We start from the raw sequence: 21,004 nt of genomic DNA, 5'->3' as shown, positions 1-21,004 counted from the left end.
GTGGAAGTTATATTTTTAAAAAATAAATTCTAACACTAATAATAAAATGATAGCAATAATAATAACTGGGAATTGGTTAACAGCGGATTGACAACACCAGCGTGGATTTACCTAGCCTACCTCAAATAATTTACATTATTTTATTTCAGAAATTCAAAATATTTACGCACTCTATGTAACTGAAATCCGATAAAACAATGAATAAATGTACTCAATATCTATCTCAAGTACGTCTCATTTATGCTTGTTATATATAAAAAGAATCCAGTAATTGATTTATCCAAGTTCTTTCAGTCTTCTGTGGACCCTCTATTGCTGCTAACGAACAGAATATTTTACAGAAATTGCCATTCATTTTATTTAAAATGAAATACCCCTTTCGGGATACGGACAAAATCTCGCGGCCGAAACATCGCCGCCCAAATTCTCGCCGGCCAAAACCTCGCGTGGCCAAAACCTCGCCGCCCAAAATCTCGCGTGGCCAAAACCTCGCCCCTAAAAATCTCGCGTGGCCAAAACCTCGCCGCCCAAAACCTCGCGGGACAAAATCTCGCCGGGCCAAAACCTCGCCGCCCAAAACCTCGCGTGGCCAAAGCCACGCCGCTCAAAACCTCGCGGGCAAAATCTCGCCGGGCGAAAACCTCGCGTTGCCAAAACCTCGCCGCCCAAAATCTCGCCGGGCCAAAACCTCGCCACCCAAAACATCGCGTGGCCAAAACCTCGTGGGCCAAAATCTCGCCTGCAGCTTAATAAAAATTCAGTGTAGTATAACGATATCTGCTGCTTTTCTTATAAGTAAAAAGAAAAAAAAAAGGAAGGAAGAGCTTGGTGTGATGAGAGTAGGGGCGCCGAATTCTCTAGCTACGGCTCTGTATATATATATATATATATATATATATATATATATATATATATATATATATATATATATATATATATCCCCCTTCCCCTCCCTTTTGTTGTGCCCACAAAGTGAAATTATAAAAGACATCCTAGGCTCGAACCTCATCTATGTTGAAAATTTGATTGAGATCGGTAGGATGGCTCAAGAGGTATAATGTAACAAACAGTCATTTAATTTATACTAGCAGCGTTCACCCCGCTTCGCTGCGGTCACCCCGGAACGCAATAAACTTTGTTACTTAGATAATTTTTACTTTTTCGCTTTCAAGTGATATGATAAAAACCATAGAAGATTGCAGTAAATCTTAACATTATATCGCCTGTCATTTATGTTAACCCGCCCCGCTTCGCTGCGGTCATCCCGGTGCTGGCATATTGTAAAAGTGTCTGTAAAAATAAGCAAATCAATTAAAAAATTTTAAACAGAAGATTCAAGCTATTTTCCGCTGTATATCGCCTGTCATTTATGTTAACCCGCCGAGTGACACGGTCATGCGGGTTGCATATAAATACGTTTATTTTTACCTATGATGAACTAATAACAAAGGATTTGTACGTTATGGACACTTGAATGGTCAATTATCTCAAGACACTGGTAATTAAAAATTAAAGTGATATGATAAAAACCATCTAGGGTCCAAATCCTAATAACCCCCCAAAAATGAAAGAAATTGGTTCAGCCGTATTAGCGTGATGAGCGGACAAAATTTTGTACGTTCTCTTTTATATATATAGATATATATATATATATATATAGATAGATAGATAGATTTCCAAAGCATGCATTAGAATTTTTCTTGTCATTATTTTAATATAATAATGTTATTACTAAATATATACATATAGTAAAATATAGAACATTCTACATTGAAGAAATCGTCGTGAAGAGGTTTTATCCTGACGACATTTCTTCCCAGGCGACACTACGTCTCGCTTAATTTAGACCAGGCGAGATTCTGTGTCGCGAGATCATTACAACAAGGTTTTGGTCAGGCGAAATTTTGGGTATGGCGATATTTTGGGGCGCGAGGTTTTGGCAAGGCGAGGTTTTGGCCCGGCGAGATTTTGGCCCGCGACGTTTTGGGTGGCGAGGTTTCGGCCCGGCGAGATTTTGGGCCGCGAGGTTTTGGGAAGCGAGGTTTTGGCGAAGCGAGGTTTTGGTCCGCGAGGTTGTCGCCGTATGGTTCTGGCCACTCCTTTCTGTACCCAAACCACTCCTTTCTACTAATCCAAATTTTATAAATGAAATTTTGAGTTTTACGTCCTACGGTTATGCCGGCTAGGCTAAGGAAGACGGTGATGATGAGAAATGGTGGACTGATGAAAGTGGGAGGAAACGGAAGAACCCCGAGGAAACGCGCGCATACGGTGCGTGTCCACCACAAATTTCACTTGGTACGAGCTGGAATCGAACCAGGAACCCCATGCACTAGAGGTGAACGCTCTACCACTGAGCCACGCGGCCCCAAATACAAATTAATTTATATTGGTATGAAGTAAATGGTTTTCAATAAAACAGTTACAGTTCTTACAACAGATGGCATGCTACTAATTTTCTGTAGCCATAGCAACAGCCTTTATAGAGGTAGTTGTCCTTTTTCATATTTTAATTGTTTCAAAATAAACCAGTTGAGAATGCTTGAAGAGCATTGCCATACTTAAAAAGAATTTTTTTTTCCAAATTTTTATGAAATTGTATATTAAATTTATTTGATTAAATTAACCAATGATGCAATAATTATTGAGTTAATAACTAATGAGCAATCATTGTGGAATCAATAACTGGTAGTAAATTAATATTAGTATTGATCAACACGAATATCACCTCTCTATGACTTACGGTTCCCGAGATATGGCTCCTTAAATCTCCCGAAATCGGAACTTTCTTGGCCAATATCTCGGAAACGGTAAGAGTGACGTGAAAAATACCATAACTTCTTTCAGGTAGTTTTAGATGCTCCATTGAATGGAGGACTCAAAATTGAAAAATTCGCAAATAACAGACAGACGGACAGACAGACACACACACACACAGAGAGAGAGAGAGAGAGAGAGAGAGAGAGAGAGAGAGAGGCGAGAGCGAAAGAGTGACATAGAGAATTCAGTAACGACCTTTTTAAGTTCGTTGAAAATGTACTGTACAGCTCAAGCATCTCACTCGGAAGTAGAGGCGAATCCAAGGGGGCGATTGGGGTGATTGTCCCCCTCCCAGAAGAGGAAACTTTCTTATTTTATATATAAATAAAACCCATCCCAGAGTTTGAAGCTCTTAAAAGTAGCTCTCAGTAGCAGCATTACAACCCACTCCGCCCCCCCAGAAGTCCGTCCTGGATCCGCCCCTGCTCGGAAGATCCATATAAATCATAAATTAAGTAATTACAAAATAACAGACAAATTCTGACCAAAGCATATATTAACTAATAAATAATAGCGTTACAGTTTCGGCAAATTAACTTTGCCTTCATCAGACACATCAAATTAACTTTGCCTTCATCAGAATGTGTCTGATGAAGGCAAAGTTAATTTGCCGAAACTGTAACGCTATTATTTATTAGTTAATATATGCTTTGGTCAGAATTTGTCTGTTATTTTATAAAAGAAGTTCCAAAGCTAGAATGAGTTGCATTCAGATATAAGTAATTACGTATATCAATTGCACTTAAGGTTACTTTTGTAGACAAATTCGAGCAACATGAACGTGTAGGTATACCGGTACTTTCCATTAGCCAGCTAATCATAATATTAATTATTTTACATATTTGATGCGATAATAGTATATCGGATTTAATAAATAATTAATTCTCAATACAATATTCATTTCACTTATTCATCACCTTTGACATTATGTACATTTAATAACACAAAAATTAACTAATTATTCTCTTTAGTTAATAATTCTCACAATTATTAACTAATTACTCTTTGTTTGTACGTCAAATTATTCTAGGAAGCAAAATTAGTTAAAGGAGAACTGAGATAAAGCTGCCATAGGAAATCGCTGTTCTTAACTATTGCTCTAGACCGGTGCTTGTCTACCTGGGGGTTGTGACCCCTAGGGGTTCCCGAGAAGGTTTCATGGGGGTCGCGAAGAAAAAAATGAAATGAAATCTTTAAGTTTTACGTCCCACGGTTATGCCGGTTAGGCTAAAGGAGACGGTGATGATGAGTAATGAATGAAATGGTGGAATGAAGAAAGTGGGAGGAAACGGGAGAACCCCGAGAAAACCCACGCACACGGTGTTTGTCCACCACAAAGTTCACTTGGCGGGGGCAGGGATCGAACCCGGGACCCCAAGCACCAGAGGTGAACGCTCTACCACTGAGCCACCGCGGCCCCGGGGGTCGCGAAGATAAGCGGAATAGATAAATATAATTAGGAATGTAAAACAGAAAATGTTTTTATACATTATGTTGAATTTTGTTCTGTAAGGAATAATTTAATTTTTATATATATTGTTAATAACAACAAAAAGTAGGTCTACTAAACATTTTTAACAGGTGCAGAGTTGTTTAAAAATAAATTTAAATGAAAGAGGTGCGATATGAAACTAATAAGAATTGTATATAGAAATACCAGAAAAATACAAATGCAACAAAACCTGCATATTGAAATACAATTAAAATTGAAAGCTAATGAGATACCTGAGCATGATATGATTTCACTAGTGTGGCAATGCCCGGTTCAATCTTCGTGACGCACATTATCAAGTTATTCAAAATACTTAACTTTTTTTTAACAACTGTCCAAGTTTTCTAACCAAAATTAGAAATCTCTTTTTTTTTTCATCATATGACCCAAAATTAAAGGAGTTATGAAGTTTTAAAATTTTCAAATGGCCTTCATTTTGAAACAGTCTGATTGGATTCGACATTTGTAATATGAATGAACTGACCAAATTTGGTTTTAATCAATTCGCTTTTAGGGAAGTTACTCTATCCGCTATATACAAAAGATGGATTCTGCTATTATAGAAATAGATGGATATCGTGGGATCTCCGCAATAGGTATATTAAAAATCCCATACAAGCTTATTACAAATCAAAAATTATACGAGGGTCGCTGGCAAGAGGATGTGATAAAATCGGGGGTCGTGACAAGAACTAGGATGAAAACCACTGTTCTAGCCTAGATACTAATTTTCAGATAATTTAACATACGAAATGTCGTTTAAAATATTTGGAAATATAAACTTCATCTTGTCTATAAATGTTAAATTTTGAATTACTAAGACTCTTTGCTTCACTTTCAATAGGTTAGGTTAGGTCAACTAAAAATCAAATAATTAATACAAACTGATTTTGATATGAGCAGGATATTGGCCATAGTTTCGTAAACTGTTTAGTCGGACATGATCCTAATTATTTCACTAGAGAAAAACTAAGCAAAAACTGACTTCAGCATCACGTGACTACCCACAATTACCGAATTAGATTACCCGGAAATTGCCACTGCACTGTTCACAATTGCTTTACTCAATCGATAGGTAACATTCCATTCAGCTCTGCTTGAAAATATATATGGAAGAGAGAGAGAAAATTTGGAATTTAATTGTTTTACTCAGTAACATGGAATATGTGAAAACTATTTCACTACCCAAGGGAAACTATAGTGAAATCCGCTTTTTCCCCTGAATCCAACATTTTTTCCATATCTAGAACTTTCTTACGTTTGTTAGAATTAATATGCTTTTCCAATTTACCTAAACGTCCAGTGGCTTTCTCAAAATTAGAAAATGGAGCATCAACAAAATTATCACCACTTTTCTGCAATGCCTCCAAATCATTCTTCATATGCACTTTGCATTTTCAGAATGCTCCATACCCACTGGGTCGAAGTATATTTTGCTTCCCACCTCTTTTGACATCTGAACGCACCCTCGTGTTTGTTAATGTTCGTTCCAGTATTATGACTGACACTCGTGCTTGGTAAACATGAATCTTGTTTATCGTAACGTAGCTTCTTACCACTCATTGTGTCACTGGAATCGTGTTTTTTTTTTTTTTTCATTATTACTATTTTCCAAGTGTCTCTTCTTCATCACTAAAGACAAAATAGATTGTCGCTTTCACATTATACATCAATTGGGAAAGAAATAGCCCGAAACCAAACAACGCTTTTCTCTCATACAGTGCAATGTACAGTGGGCCACAGAAAGTGTAGAGGTACAAAATCCGTGAGATAGGCAACCCAACTAACGCCCGCTCAAAGATTAATTACACCTGGTAGAGTAGCTAGAACAGCAGCACGAAGTTGCCCCCACTGGTTAAAAGAACCAATCGTAAAGAGTATTTACTTGCACGAGAGAGGCAAAACGTTGGCTGACGAAATGACTGCATACTTGTACTCACAGTACACAGCACAGTACCAGCAAAAAATATACGGACACCAGAGGCGACGGTGAGACTTAAATAATCTTATAATTAACTCAAATGAGGGGTTATATAAACAAGTTAACTTACTTCAAATGACTATACTTATATGCGTATCAAATAATATACGGATAGATTATGCGGTACATGTATTAGTTTATTTTTAAACTAAACATAAAGCCTTGCGCTGACTTTTAAAACTATTAACAGTAGTCCTACCTGCAAATCAATTAAAGTATGGATTGATCATTCAGGGAAAGAACCCAGCCCATAATGAAAATTTTGGGAGTCTAACAGGGCCTGAGCTCGTAGATTCCGGCGCCACTGATTAATATGTAATGTTACTTCGAAAGAACTTGTCTGATTTCATTATTCGTTAAATAACTTTGAAAATGCTAAATATTGTTATGAAGTAATATATTTGTAAATATAAAAAATGAAAAATTCGATAACACTTAAACGAGTTGCAGAACTTATTCGTACTAAGCGTATTTCCCCTTAGGTTGCCAATATAACTCAGGGTTCGTGATTTCTTTAATATTCGTGCAAATTTACACATTGAGACAAGAAGAAAAGAGTAGACTAAAGTGTTAATAAACAATAATTTAAAAATACACGAAATTAACGGTTAATATCAAATATAGAAACAAACAGAATTAACTTTGTAACTCGTTTTTTCCATTCATTTTTCTTCTTTTATTTTCAGGATTACATCACCACTGAACTTCTCCACTGGAGATTACCTTTCATTTAACAGCATCCAACTGGAGATCAGCCTTGTAAATAAAACATTTTAAAAGGTGTAAACGGCGAAGGCGAGAGTCGAACACGGATTGTCGGATTACGAAACTACAACACTAACCACTCATCTAAAGCGTTATTTCTTCCGGCTCGCCTAAAAAAAAGCCTTTTCCGTTCGTTCAAAACAGTTGCTTCTTAATAGATTGATTGGAAAAACAAAGGAATATGTAATTGAGGACTCAAAGGGCATTATATCACTGTATCCACTAAATTATCAACATTACAGATATTTTAAAAACAAAATACAAAGCTCCTTCATTTTGAATCAAATACGGCGCGTGTATTATACTAGTAACCAACTAAAGACAAATCAATTGCTGCGCAGTAATCGTGGTTTAGTGGTCAAGGCGCTCGACCAGCAATCTGAAGGTAGTCGAATCGAATCTGATCTACGAACGGCCAGTACGTTTTTATTTTAGAATGTTTGGTGGCGATTGATCGGTGATGACACACGTTTTATTATCTTCAGACATTTAAATACTCGGATGTTTCAATACTTGAACTATCAAATCTTCAGAAATAATAATAGTAATAATAACAATAATAAACTAATAATTATTATTACTATCTCATAGAAAATTAAAAATTAGAAGCTTATTATCGCTCAGTGCATAACACTACAACCAGAAATGTAACATTTAGCAAAAATATTTCGGTTTTGTTTAGTGTTGTTCACGGGAAGAGGAATTTCTCATCTTCTTTCTGAAACAAAACAAACAAAATTGAGACAAGAGTTAACATTTTACATACAAGACCGGACAAGGCTAACTCAAATTATCGTCTCGCTTTAGAGATGAAAATCGATACGAGTCAAAAAGTATCGTAAACAATTCTCATTTTATCTCGATTCTCGAAATAGTGCATGTCCGTTCTTTAAATAACAATTGTGGTATACTAAATCTCATACGCTATTTTGTTACTTTGTATTTCGGAGCTCATTGAATTTATTATGGTCTCTGTAGATATTTTTGTATTAAAGCTATTATTATTATTATTATTACTGAAAATTTAAGACCTCAATATTACGTCCTATTGCAATATAAATAAAATACTGAAGTTGATAGGAAAAGAAAAAGAAAGGATAAGAAATAATTCGAGGGATTCGTGTCCGAAGCAAACGAGAGGGGAGAAAGGTGTCAGTTCCTGGGCAATATTAATATCGAAACTTCGATTGATTAAACAGAAACTAAGTAGGATTTGTCTTCATCGTTATACATAGCAACACGTTCTCTTTGGATAAATACTTTGGATTATGTATGCGTTATATTGATATTTTAACAAAATATACATACCAATATAAAAGAGAATAGCTCCTACTTACAAATTTTGGTTGAACGGATATATGGAACGTGTTGGAAATGGCGAAATAAAATATTATTTCTAGCAATAGGAGTAGTAGTGGAAGGCGTTCGGAAAAATTGCTCGAAAACAATATCGTGCAATTTATGACTCATACTCGGCCCTAAGCATGAGCCTTAGGGATCGTATTCATGAATTGCTTGCAAAACATGTTACGTTTTCACACAGTACGAATCAAGGTTGTAGACAGACATGTGACGTCATTTTGCTAGTATTTCCCGTGTGAAGAAAGCCGTCTCCACTCTAACTTGTAAAACCGAAAGAAACTGAGTACTTTTCACTTTAATACACATCAGAAGTATGAATATTGTAGTTCATAAAAACAACTTGCCGCAGCGAGAATCGAGCCTCGGACCCCTGAACTACGAAACGAATTCTAACGCCACTTCGCTAAGACTACTCTGTTAAGGGAGAGTCAAAAAACACTTGTATATGTAGCAAATTGCACACGTTTACGACAACGACGAAACACACTGATTTCGGTCATGATAAAATACTATAGTCGAGAAACTTCAAATTTAAATTAAAAAACAAAAATAGACATATAGTGCCTCAGACCACTTTCTTTTCAGATTTATTGAAAGTATCTCCGTAACTTGTCTTTATTATACTTAGTAATATTCGTTTTTCAGTTCCGTGTGCGTGGGTTTCCTGGGGGATCTCCCATTTTCTCCCACTCTCTTCGTTCCACTATTTCATTCATTACTCATCACCGTCTCCTTTAGCCTAGCCGGCATAAACGTTGGACGTAAAACTCAGATTTTATTTCATTTAGTTTTACAGTTATTTCCAGTTACTTTGAAACACAGGGACACGAACACAGATACACCCAGGACATACAATTTCACAGGATCTCACACCGGGAATTGAACACGGGATCGCGAGTACTGAACTATCTGAGCCAGTGATGGCGCGAGTCAATGAAAACTTGACCCACCACCCACCATGACCCACTCGGACCCACCATCCACCGACCCGCTCTGTCCCACCACATACCAAAGCACATCGTTATGAACTCTGACACATGACATACACCCTCTTCTCTACTGACTAAAAAGTTTATACTTGTAATAAAACCAGGTTGTGCAATTGAAATTCTAACTAATCGGAGTTTGAATTTTTACGATCACTCGCTCAAGCACCAGTCTATTACAAAAACGGTGGATGTGACCTTTACGATGTAAAATGGTAAAGTGTTTGTCATGGGCCAAATCTCGATGAATTTCAATTAAATTATCGTGGTATAATTATATCCTTGTTGAATTGTCGATACTTTTCAGTGGAAAAAACTATGATATTTGAAAGTCCCAAAACAAGGTAAGTAGACCAACGTACAGTCCAAACTTAAAATTTTCGTGTAACTAAGCGTACATTACAAAGTTTGTCTATTTTTCTCACAATTTTATTGCTTGAATGCCCTGTGCCCTAAGCGCTCCATTTAATAAACACAAGCATCAACAATTATTATAGTAGAAAGCGCCTGGCTTCTGTTTCTCAATTTGTTTATGAATTTGTTTCTCAATTTGCAAGTTTGCCTTGATGATCAGGCGCACACAGTTACATCAATTTTTTATATAATAATTTATATATTATAGTGATTCAAAAATGTATTGTTTCAAGTAGTTAGCTCCTGTAAAAACTCACAGGTTGTGTGTCTTGAAAGCCAAGTAATAGCATATGTCCTATTGCTAATATTGCAATTACAAATATCAATATCCAAAAATCCCTAAAGTTCTTTTTCACTTAGAGATACTCATCTCAGGTAGGTAAACAGAAACAAATGAAAAAGGAAGGATAATGGAGGCCTTGAGAGTAAAACGTGGACAAATTCACCAGTGTTCAGAAGCATATTTTAAGGGACGCTCGACCCTAGCAATATGAGCTAAATAGCGTTTGTGATTAGTTGAAATTATCCGTTTCTCGCCACATACCGTAAACATAGCAGAAATAAACCACCTACTACTGTCAGTTTTCGTGGCCGAGCGTGGTAGCACAACCGGTTAGTAATTACAATTACTTTTGGCGTCTCAGAGAAACTTTTAAAATTCTTTTACTTTTTATTAAGTTCCCATAACACTTTCTTCAATAAAATAAGATAAATAATACTCAAAAAGTGATTTACTTACGTTAGTAGTAGTAGTAGTAGTAGGACTAACAAAAGTTCTAACCCCGCAGCGTTCGTTTTGTTCCAGCTGACTGCCATGATATTAATTTACCCTCAGCTGCTTTTCAATTTTCTTCTTTAATTCCAACAAAGTGACAATTTTCTTCTATTTTATAATACACAATACATACACCAGAAGGTTTGGACAATCGAATACTGCAACCAATCAGACACGTGTATTTAATTTCTGTGGCGAGTGTCGAGGGTGAAAAGATATACTGTTCAGAAAATACTGTCTACAATGCAGTAAGTAGAGTGGGTCAGTAGATGAGATTGGGTCGGTGAGTCGCTGTGGGTTATGGAGGGTTGCAGTGGGTCACATGCCGTTAACCCTCGACCCACTGAACCACGCAGAAAACTCGACCCACTTTACCCACTGACCCAACGACCCACTTCAGCTCTGATCTGAGCGCGGGGTACTTGGTTCGTTCACAAGTCAAGTCAGCTTGAAGTGAACAACATCGTGCTCGTGGGTTTTCTCGGGACAATCCAATATCATCCTACTTTTTCCTTCCACTAATTCGTCCATCATAATTCACTTGCTTTAATCATGGTCTCTCTTAACCTAACAGGCCTAGTCGTGGAGCATTAAACGCAAAGATCACGAAATATGAAAAGTGCTAATAGCAGTATGACAGAAGTGCCTAAAGGACATGAAGAGTTGCAACGAAACTTTGACTAGGGCCAATACGCAAAAAGGAAAAGAATATTTGTTTTTCAATTTTCTGTAGAAAAACTGCTTTAGAGTGCAAAAGCCCCTGCCCAGAATTATGAAAGTTTACGCCCCAAAGGCAAGAAGAAGTGTACTGAAGTAAAAGTAATTGTGCACAGATACGGTATACGTAAAATGAGGCAAATACGAAACACATATTACCACAGTGGGCCACAGAAATTTTTAAGGTACAAAATCCGTGAGTTAGGCAACCCAACTAACGCCCGCTAAAGGTTAAATACGCCTGGTAGAGTAGCTAGAACAGCACCATGAAGGTGCCCCATCTGTTAAAAGAACAAATCGTAAAGAGTGTTTTTCTGCACGAGTGAGGCAAAACGCTGGCTGACGAAATGACAAAAGAGATTCTTTGCATACTTATGCTCAAAGTACACAGCAAAGGACCAGAAAAAATATACGGACACCAGAGGCGACGATAAGACTTAAATATGATAAAGTTCTTCTCGGGCAATCAGCCAGGTGAAAACTGGTGGATAAGCCAACGTTTCGAGAGCTGTCATCGTTCTCATCATCAGGGCAATTATTTAGAGATAAGCGGATATAAGTAATATATACTCTGGACTGGCGAAAATTCTGGTTCCTGATTGGCTGAAAATGCTAATTAGCTATGACTAACTATGACTTTTTCACTAAACAAACGAGTTTAGCCGATTAGTTGGTTCCTAACACATGTTTTGAGAAGGTTCTGAGAATTTGAAATAAATGAGAAACGCTTACAGGGTAATGACATGTACTTAAAAAAATTAACATACACGCATTATCTTTTGCAGTACCGGTATACGAATATATTAACACATCCCCCAGCATTAATACTATTTAACAGAAATGAATTTCTTCTTCATCCCTCCCAGTAATTCAAATACGTACTAAACAGAGTATTTTCATATTGAATTTTACGTACTTACATTCATACAAATGTATTTACTGTATATTACAGCATACAATTACCGTTGTGAGAAATTAAATTTCTGTAACCTCTCTGTAAAGGATACCTCTCAATAACGGACAAAAATTCATATCCCATTTGTGTCCGTTATTCAAAGGTTTCACTGTACAATATTTTATATAAGACACTTTTATAATAAAAGAATGAAGGGTTAAATTCCCGTGTACATTATTTTGATTCTACCTACAGAACATTGCAATGTTTAATTAACATTCAGGACCTGGTAGCCTGACCATATATACGTCTCTAATATTACAATCGCTCCTTCCACAGACCATCTTCAAGTGTTGTTACACTTGACTGATTATGATCTTATTTTCTTTTGTCTTCAGGCAGGCAGGTTATTCTAGATAAGTTGATTAACATCTGAAGTTAGGTTCAGCAAAAGTAGAATAACATTAACTGATTTGGAAATACTTACTTTTCTGTCCAATTGTAGTTTCTTAACATTTTCACCAGCTAATACTCTTAACAAAGGCAACAAATCTTCTGCATAACGACTCATCGGTCCAACTGTGAGGTATTTGTCAAAGTTTTCGTCATCTGAAACTGGATAATGTCCTTGAATTGAAACCACACCTACAGAAATAATAGAACAAAATAGTTATTCCAAGTGAGTCTTATTTGTGTATATATACAAAGTAACAAATTACAAAAGCTAAATTTTCTACTAACGAATGTTTTTTATTTTAATCTGCCAAAATACGGTATTGAGTTTTGGGTGGTTGGTGAGAAAATTCAATAAATAAATTTGTTAAACGTACACAATTAAAGCTTATACTTAAGCATGATTTTAACGTATAGAGTACAGTGGGCCGAAGGCTTGGGAAAACAACTAATTTACATTAACAGATATGTCCATAATTATTATTATTAACATCTTGAAGCCGTTAACTGTATTCCATAAAAAGGGGAAATTTTCCTATTTTCCGAAAATATTATCCGGGCCACATTAGGGCCTGTAAAAGAGGGCATGTTCGGGCAAAAGAGGACTTCTGGTAACCCTATTTTTCGAGTAATATAAAACTTTTGTGAAATCTTAATATGTTTTTTTAAAGAATGTCATAGGTAGCCCTATCTTAGATAGGCTAATTTGACAAATCGTTGGATGATGTCATAATTGATAAGCAAGCAAATAATTATTATTAAAGAAAATGACATGAAATCTCTCTGTTTAACGTCCCATAATTATGCCCTTTAGGCTAAGGGAGACGGATGATTAAGGCAAGTGAATGATGATGGGAGAATTGGTGAATGCGAATCTAGGAGGAAACGGGAGTACCCCTAGAAAACCCACGGGCACTATGTTGTCCACCACAAACTTACTTGGTCGAGAATCAAAGCAGGGACCTCACGCACCAGAGGTAAGTGTTCTACAACTGAGTCACGGTGTGTCCCAAAAGTACTCAAAGATAGTCATAGTACCTCCAATCTGATATCTCTTTTGTCTTCAACTATTTAAAAAAATATTTTTTAAAAAATCCGTGAATTTAGACCTACAGGGATTTTTCTTTATACGAGTTACAAAATAGAATGGACCACGGATTACGCACTTAATCCGTTCCATAACGCTGTTCGTAAACCGCAAATCGCAATTATTTTTTCCATTAAAATTAATGTAAATGCAATTAATCCGTTCTAACCCAGAAAATGGTAATGTACGATTATTTCTACTATTTTTTTTCAGTGTTGCTCTGTGATGAATATACGCAGAATGAAAATAACATATTTTTAAAAGGCAGATAACTAACACAAAATTAAATAAAACAGCATGAGAACTAGAAAATCCAAAATATGAAGCTAAAGAATAAAAAGTAGTTTCTGAACATAGAACACTTAACAGATAATATATACTACAAATGCACTCCTAGACAGAGCCGGTCCTACGTAATTTGCCGCCTCTCTCTCTCTCTCTCTCTCTAAGCCATGATTTTAAGTTTGCTACTCCATTAGGGACAACAAAAAGAAGGGAAAGAGTACTCGCACTCAGAAAGACTTAAACACTACAAATACAATCTTGTTGTATCTGTTTTTTTTCCTTTAAGTAATAATATATTATGTTAGTGAAAGATAAAGTAATCACACCTGTAGAGGGAAGATGGTAATTATTTTTATAGAATTCAATATCAAGCTTCATCTCAATCGATATACCAATTTACAATTCTAGTGCAACTAGCTCTTTTATCTTTATTTCTTGATTTCCCTTGTACAGCCGTTAAAAATTAAAAAAAAAAGAAAATTGTTTCCATCTTCAATGATAAGGAACTTGTTTGTAACATAGACAGAACTAGTTTTCATATCAAAACTGTAACAACTAAGTAAATGGAACAGGTGTTCACTACTGTTCGAAAATCGAGTTCTTGTGTTTGACAACAATCAAGCAATTCATGCTGGGATTTGTTTGACCATTTGTTTTAGCATTCACCATGTTATCTTAAACTAATGCGACCTAAACATGATGTGTGAACGTAGTATTCAATAGAAGGTCAGCTTAGTAAATTTAACTACCATCATCATGAAGTCTGTTTCAAACAAGGATTTTAAATAATATAGTTATGACAGATTTTGCCGCCCCGTGCAATGCACGTGTTGCACATAAGGTAGAGCTGGCCCTGCTCCTAGGCAAATAAAATTGTCCGTACAGGCGTGTGTGCACGTTCGTATCCCGAAATATTGTCTGTAAACCGAAAGAAAATTGTTCACAAAGCTTGTTCGTAAACCAAATTGTTTACAAAGCGAGGGGTTCGTAACTCGTTGATCTGTTGTATATTCAAATCAGGACTGTGTACTTACAGCATTTATTATATCGATTCTTAGGAAGGTTAAAAACAAACATTGTTGTAAACCAACAATTGCTATCATCTTCAATTTCTGTATTTCACCAACGGACACATTTTAATATTCATGACCCGACAGAGACATAACATTTTTTTCCAGGTTAATGTCCGCCGCGCATACACGTAGTAGAATACAAATGGTGATATAAATTTAAGTTACATATGTTCGTGTGTGTATGTGTGTTTGTGTCGAATGTCAGAAAAAAATGAATGTATCTTATAGGCCTATGTATCAACAAATCATTTATGTATTTGTGGATGAATGAATACATAAGTAGCAAATACAAAGAATCCATTTTAGAAGAGACGATTTTCTATTGAAATTTGAGAAAAGAAAATATTAGTATATTCATATATAGAGAACCGATTTTGTGGTAAATAAGAATTCGCAATTTCGTTATAAAAAATATGCATAAAGTGGAATAAAATCGATGAATAAAAATTCAATGTAAGAACACTATTTTCCTTGGCAATTCAATTAGTTACCTTTTATTTCACCTTAATTTCCACTCATCAATCATCATGACGTGAGCTCATGCATGACTATATTAAACAATATTTGAGTTTTTTTTTATATAAATAAAACATAGCATTCTCATTGAATAAAAGTGTCATTTAAAGAAAATACACACACGCACAGAGAACATTAATAGAAAAAAATAACTTTTTTCTATAATAAATAATAGACTAGTGTTCACAGTTTACTTACGCAACTAATTAACACGAAAGACTGCTTCAATATTTTCTGGTCTTAATTTTGTTCTTTTATCGGTAAATACCGTGTGACATTGTAAGAAGAGAGAGCCCTCTCCACATTAACATTCGAAACTGATATGTACATTAGTTGGAGACATTTTCCAGCGATTTCTGAAAGTTTATCTAACATACCTTGCAACACACTTTCCACACAATCCACTTTACCAATGGATACTCTTTGTAGCTCATTTTGTAACTGCATGCAAAATTTCAAAAAATCATGGTGATCTATTTTCTCAAATATGGGAATTTTCATCACGTAGCTGGAACACATACCATCAGGTAGACAAGTGACGAACTAGTAGCATTACTCACGGTCAAGTATGCAGAAGGGAGAAATAATGGTAAAGAATAAATCGTAAAAGCGTCGAAAATTGTCACTTTTGCGTATATTTCGTGTCATATCAGACTTGTTGCAAATTTCACTAATTCGACAGAATTTCGCGTTTAATCGCGAGCGTTACATGGCCTAACAACTAGTGAAAAAGTATATATTTTAGATACACAACATTTTCATACAAAACTGATACATTTCGCGGTTTCGCGTATCACCAAAAAATTGTGTCTCTATTCATATATAAATTATATGTGAGACAATTCTGTAAATTGCTTAGTGACTTCCGTGTATAATCTATATCTATATCTATCTATCTACCTATCTATCTATCTATCTATCTATCTCTCTCTCTCTCTCTCTCTCTCTCTCTATATATATATATATATATATATATAATGAAAGTAACTATATTTGAAGTTTATATCTCTTGAACCACCCGACCGATCTCGATCAAATTTACCACATAGATGAGATTCAGGCCTAGGATATTTTTTTATCATTTCATTTTAACTGTGCAACTTAGAGAAGTGGGAGGGGAGATACATAAAAATAAAAAAATGAAAGTGATTAAACTCTTGAGCCATCCAATCCATCTTGATAAAATTTTCACATAGATGAGGCTCGGGCCCAGGGTGGTACAACGGTACACTTTCACGGTACAACGTATTGGAGGGGCAGGAGGAGATATATAAAATAAATAAAACTTGATAACTCTTGAATCACGAGACCGATCTCGAACAAATTTGTCACATAATTTAGATTAGGTTGGGGCCTGGGGTGGATCTTATCATTTCACTTTGTCGGTTTAAGTTAGAGGAAGGATAGGGGAAATATTAAAACTACATAAAAAGAAAAGTAACTTCCTTTGTGACTCTTGAACCACCCGACATATCTCGATCCATTTTTCAACATAGATTAGATTCGCGCCTGGAGTGATATTTATCATTTCACTTTGACGGTGCAACTTAGAGGAGGGGAAGATATTTAAAATGATCGAAAATAACCGATATTAGTGTCAAATCCATAGTTTTCGGGGTCGCTGCGATGAACAGTGACACTTCCGATGCCGTTTAAATCCAAATTCAGCTCCGTAACTTAGATGGGAGATATACAAAAATGATCGAAAATGACTTATATTAATGACTTATATAAAATGACTTATATTATAATTATATTAATGACTTACATTAATCCGAGTAAAAAGGTAAATTACAATATTCAAAACAATTTAATAGTTATTGCAACTGGTCGATGTTTGACGTAGGAACTCACTTTTTACGATTGGAGTAAGGACACGTAGACAAGAGGAGAGGACTGTGCAGAGGAACGAAATAAACAAATATGGGCAGTGTACGAGTAGTCATGGACCACGAGTAGTATGCCTATAAAACTACCGACGACGCTATCGATGATCTTATTTGCATATGACCATTGATCATTTTCAACGTCAGGTTTACTACCTCCTCCTTGTTCCCTTTGTGAGTTTACCGCGAAGGAGAGTAGCAAACTGTGAAATCACACGTCATCCAGTTAGTCAGTCAGTACGACAAGCTTAATACTTCAGTGTATAATGAAAATGTGCAAGGTTCTTGAAATCAATTTCACCAAAGCTCTCACTTGAATATAACTCTAAGAGTTTTTAAGGAAATCTGACCAAGCCATTTCATTTGACCCTACTACATTTCGTTTAGACCCTATATCTCTATATTTAAAAACTTCTGAAAGTGTAAGTGAATGTCTGACTGACTGATCAACACCCAGGCCAATCCGCTTAAGCTAGAAACTTTAAATTTGAACACGGCATAGGATTTGTGGTATAAGGCTCCGGTAAGGAAGAATTTTTGGAAATTCGACGGGAAAGGGGCGAAGAGAGGTGGCAATTCTTATTTTAAAATGTTCATATCTCGGAATCTCTGACAGTTTGAGGCATGACATTTGATATATGGACTTCTTATTTAAAATAATTAGATACGCGTTTCACTAGAATGGAATAAAAATGGAATGAAAAGGAAAAGGGGGAATAACTACAATCCTTATAATAAGATGGTTATATCTCGAAATCTGTAAGGTTAGAGATATGAAACTTGGTACTTAGATTTTTTATTTAAAGCAATTAACGAAGTATTTCAGTGTTTTGATACTCCCTCTACAAGGGAAGAAAAAGGGTCGGGGTTGTTTTAGTTAAAATATGATGCTTATATCTCAAAATCCCTTAAGATTAGAGGCATAAAAATTGGTATTTAGTCTTTTAATTTAAAATAATAAGAGACGTGTTTCAGAGTTTTTTGATGTTTCCATTAGAAGGGGAGAAAAGATGGAAAGAAGAAGGGTGCGGGTGACAATTGTTATAATAAGATAGCCATATCTCGTTTTTCTTTAAGATGAGAGATAGAGAAATATTGGGGATATGAGGGGTGCGACGCCGTAGGCCGAGCAAACGCAATGGTCTGGGGACTAACAGTAAGTCTCCTGCTAGTCGAAACCTAGTATTAATATAAATAGAAAGTGTCTATTTAGAAATGTATCCCATGCATAAATACGAAGATATATGGACTATTTTAAGTTGTATGTGAATGATTAGTTACATTTGGATCTTATTACAAACATTTTAAAGACACCATAATCTCATACATCAGATAGGCATTAGGTATATAATATAAATATTCTATATATCACGTAGTTCGTGAAATAAAAGATGAAGTAAAGAGACGCCTATAGGTAATAAATTAATTTTAATATACCATGTGTCCTGAAAGTCCAGCTACCGTTGCAATTGGTAATAACTTTCTAACAGTTTCTCACAAAATGTACTACAATTTACAAATTTTTGTTAGTATGTCTCTAACTTCCAATCTTGTTGTTTCATTGCTATTCAACCTTTTTTTCTCGCGTACCCCTAGACGCTGTTTGCCATCCAATTGTGTACCCCTGAGGCTGTTTAAAAGAAATTAAATCGAAATGAACTTATTAAAATTAATATACATGTTCTGTTGATTAAAAAAGGGGGCAAATAGAGACCCAAAGAAGGAAAACAGGGTTCCCTATCAAAAGGACTTTTTAGGGGAGGATAAAGTGCACATCCGAAAAAATTAACATGGGAAATTTCAACACATATGGGAGACATTCAGTTCTACTGAGGAGGATTTCCTCCTCATCCTCCCTGATAATTCGTACACTGAGGATAATGTTAAAAGTTCAAAAACTAAAAGTAACTTTAGAACTAATTTGTTAAAGAGATGACTGAGCTTGTTCCCGGGACACCAACTCCTCGATTCTTGGTCGAATGTTCGAGAGTGCGAGAATCAGAGCTGATTGTGGATTCAAGCAATTTCTGTGATTCACTTTTATTGATGTTAGTGCAGAGAAACCCTGTTCACACAAATATGTGGATAGAAATGGAAGAAGTTGTGAAATAGCACTGCCACTAATTTCATTGTAGACTTTTCGAACATAAATACAAAAGTCGCATATTGACAAGTTATCGAATTTCATTTGGAGTGAATTGTCAACAGATATTTTCAGCAGACCCTTAGAAGCAGCATTACGTACCCTCAGAAACATCTTCGCGTATCCCTAGGGGTACGCGTACCCCCGGTTGAGTAGCACTGGTATAACTAAATGGAAATGGCAAATAGCAGAAGGCGATTTAGTGTATGCTTGGTTTGTGCAAACCAAGTCGCCATTCATCATAGAAAGAAGCCTCCTCTGTGCCCAGCATTCTGAAGAGGGTAAGTAGCTTTAGAGTAATTAGTACTGTGAATGAACCTGCTGCAACATGGACGATGAGGAGTGTCGTAAGAACAAAGTGCAAATTGCATTTAAATATAGCTCTCCAAAATCAATGTGTTGTCTATCTCAGGAGTTACAGGTATCGGAAACAACTGTATATAGAATTTTGCATAAAATGCTATATATCCATGCTTGCAGACTGAAAATTTCCAATCAGTGGTAGAGCGTTCACCTCTGGTGCTTGGGGTCTCGGGTTCGCTTTCAGTCCCCGCAAAATGAACTTTGTGGTTGACAAAAACCGTATGCGTGAGTTTCCTCGGGGTTCTCCCGTTTCCTCCCACTTTCTTCATTCCATTATTTAATTCAGTACTCATCATCATTGTCTCCTTTAGCCTAACCGGCATAACCGTGGGACGTAAAACTCAAAGATTTCATTTCTTTTCTTTTCTTTTTTTTCTTTTTCATTCTTTCTTTCTTTTTTTCTTTCTTTTTTTCTTTTTCTTTTTTTTTTTTTTGAAAATTTCCAATATTAGAGTTGAATAACTGCTTTTGTCTTTTGAATCCGCTTATTTCGCGATGGATAAAATCATTGAAGACAGTAAATACGAGTATCTATAAAGGATTGTGTTTCCTAGTCAAACTACTTGCTACATGTCAGGATATTTTAATCGCCACAACATGCAACTCTAGGATTGATCTCCATGTATATTCACGGATGCATTGGCAGTACTCATAGGAGGAATGTGTGGTATGGGCTCATGAGCAATAAGGGACTCCACATATAACACGAAATGAACGAGAATCAAAGTAATCACAATTTCTAATTCTCCTCTACGCTGTTTCTGCACAACAAAAACACGTCCACGTTGAAACATGCAACTTGAAAGGGCTTCTGTACGACAGCTGATGGATGATGTTCCGTACCAATTGTTGTATCGCACTTTCGCTCCCAAAAACATTTCCAAATTCAAAGCAGAACTTGAAGTTCATAAGGTCTGTAAGGTGGCTCTTATCCACAATAATTTACTACAACTTCTTCAGTTCGAGCACTTGCATCACGACCGAGAAATAT

The 21,004-nt window shown here is 36.0% G+C and overlaps 1 protein-coding gene across 2 annotated transcripts in view; it reads right to left on the bottom strand.

Annotated features, from left to right (window-relative positions):
• The window catches only part of LOC145662997 (fatty-acid amide hydrolase 2-A-like), a 124,387-nt gene that overhangs the window by 26,837 nt on the left and 76,546 nt on the right, over nt 1-21,004 (bottom strand). For both annotated transcript variants that reach the window (XM_081729108.1, XM_081729107.1), the window contains exon 6: nt 12,695-12,852. In XM_081729108.1, the coding sequence (XP_081585234.1) occupies nt 12,695-12,852 (158 nt within the window). The remainder of the gene's footprint in view (nt 1-12,694; nt 12,853-21,004) is intronic.

The sequence above is a fragment of the Thermobia domestica genome, chromosome 10 (genome assembly GCF_964235325.1).
Source record: "Thermobia domestica chromosome 10, izTheDome1.hap1.1, whole genome shotgun sequence".
NCBI classification, from domain to species: Eukaryota; Metazoa; Arthropoda; class Insecta; order Zygentoma; family Lepismatidae; genus Thermobia; species Thermobia domestica.
The sequence above is the reverse complement of the archived record's forward strand: the minus strand, read 5'-3'. Positions and strand labels throughout refer to the sequence as shown.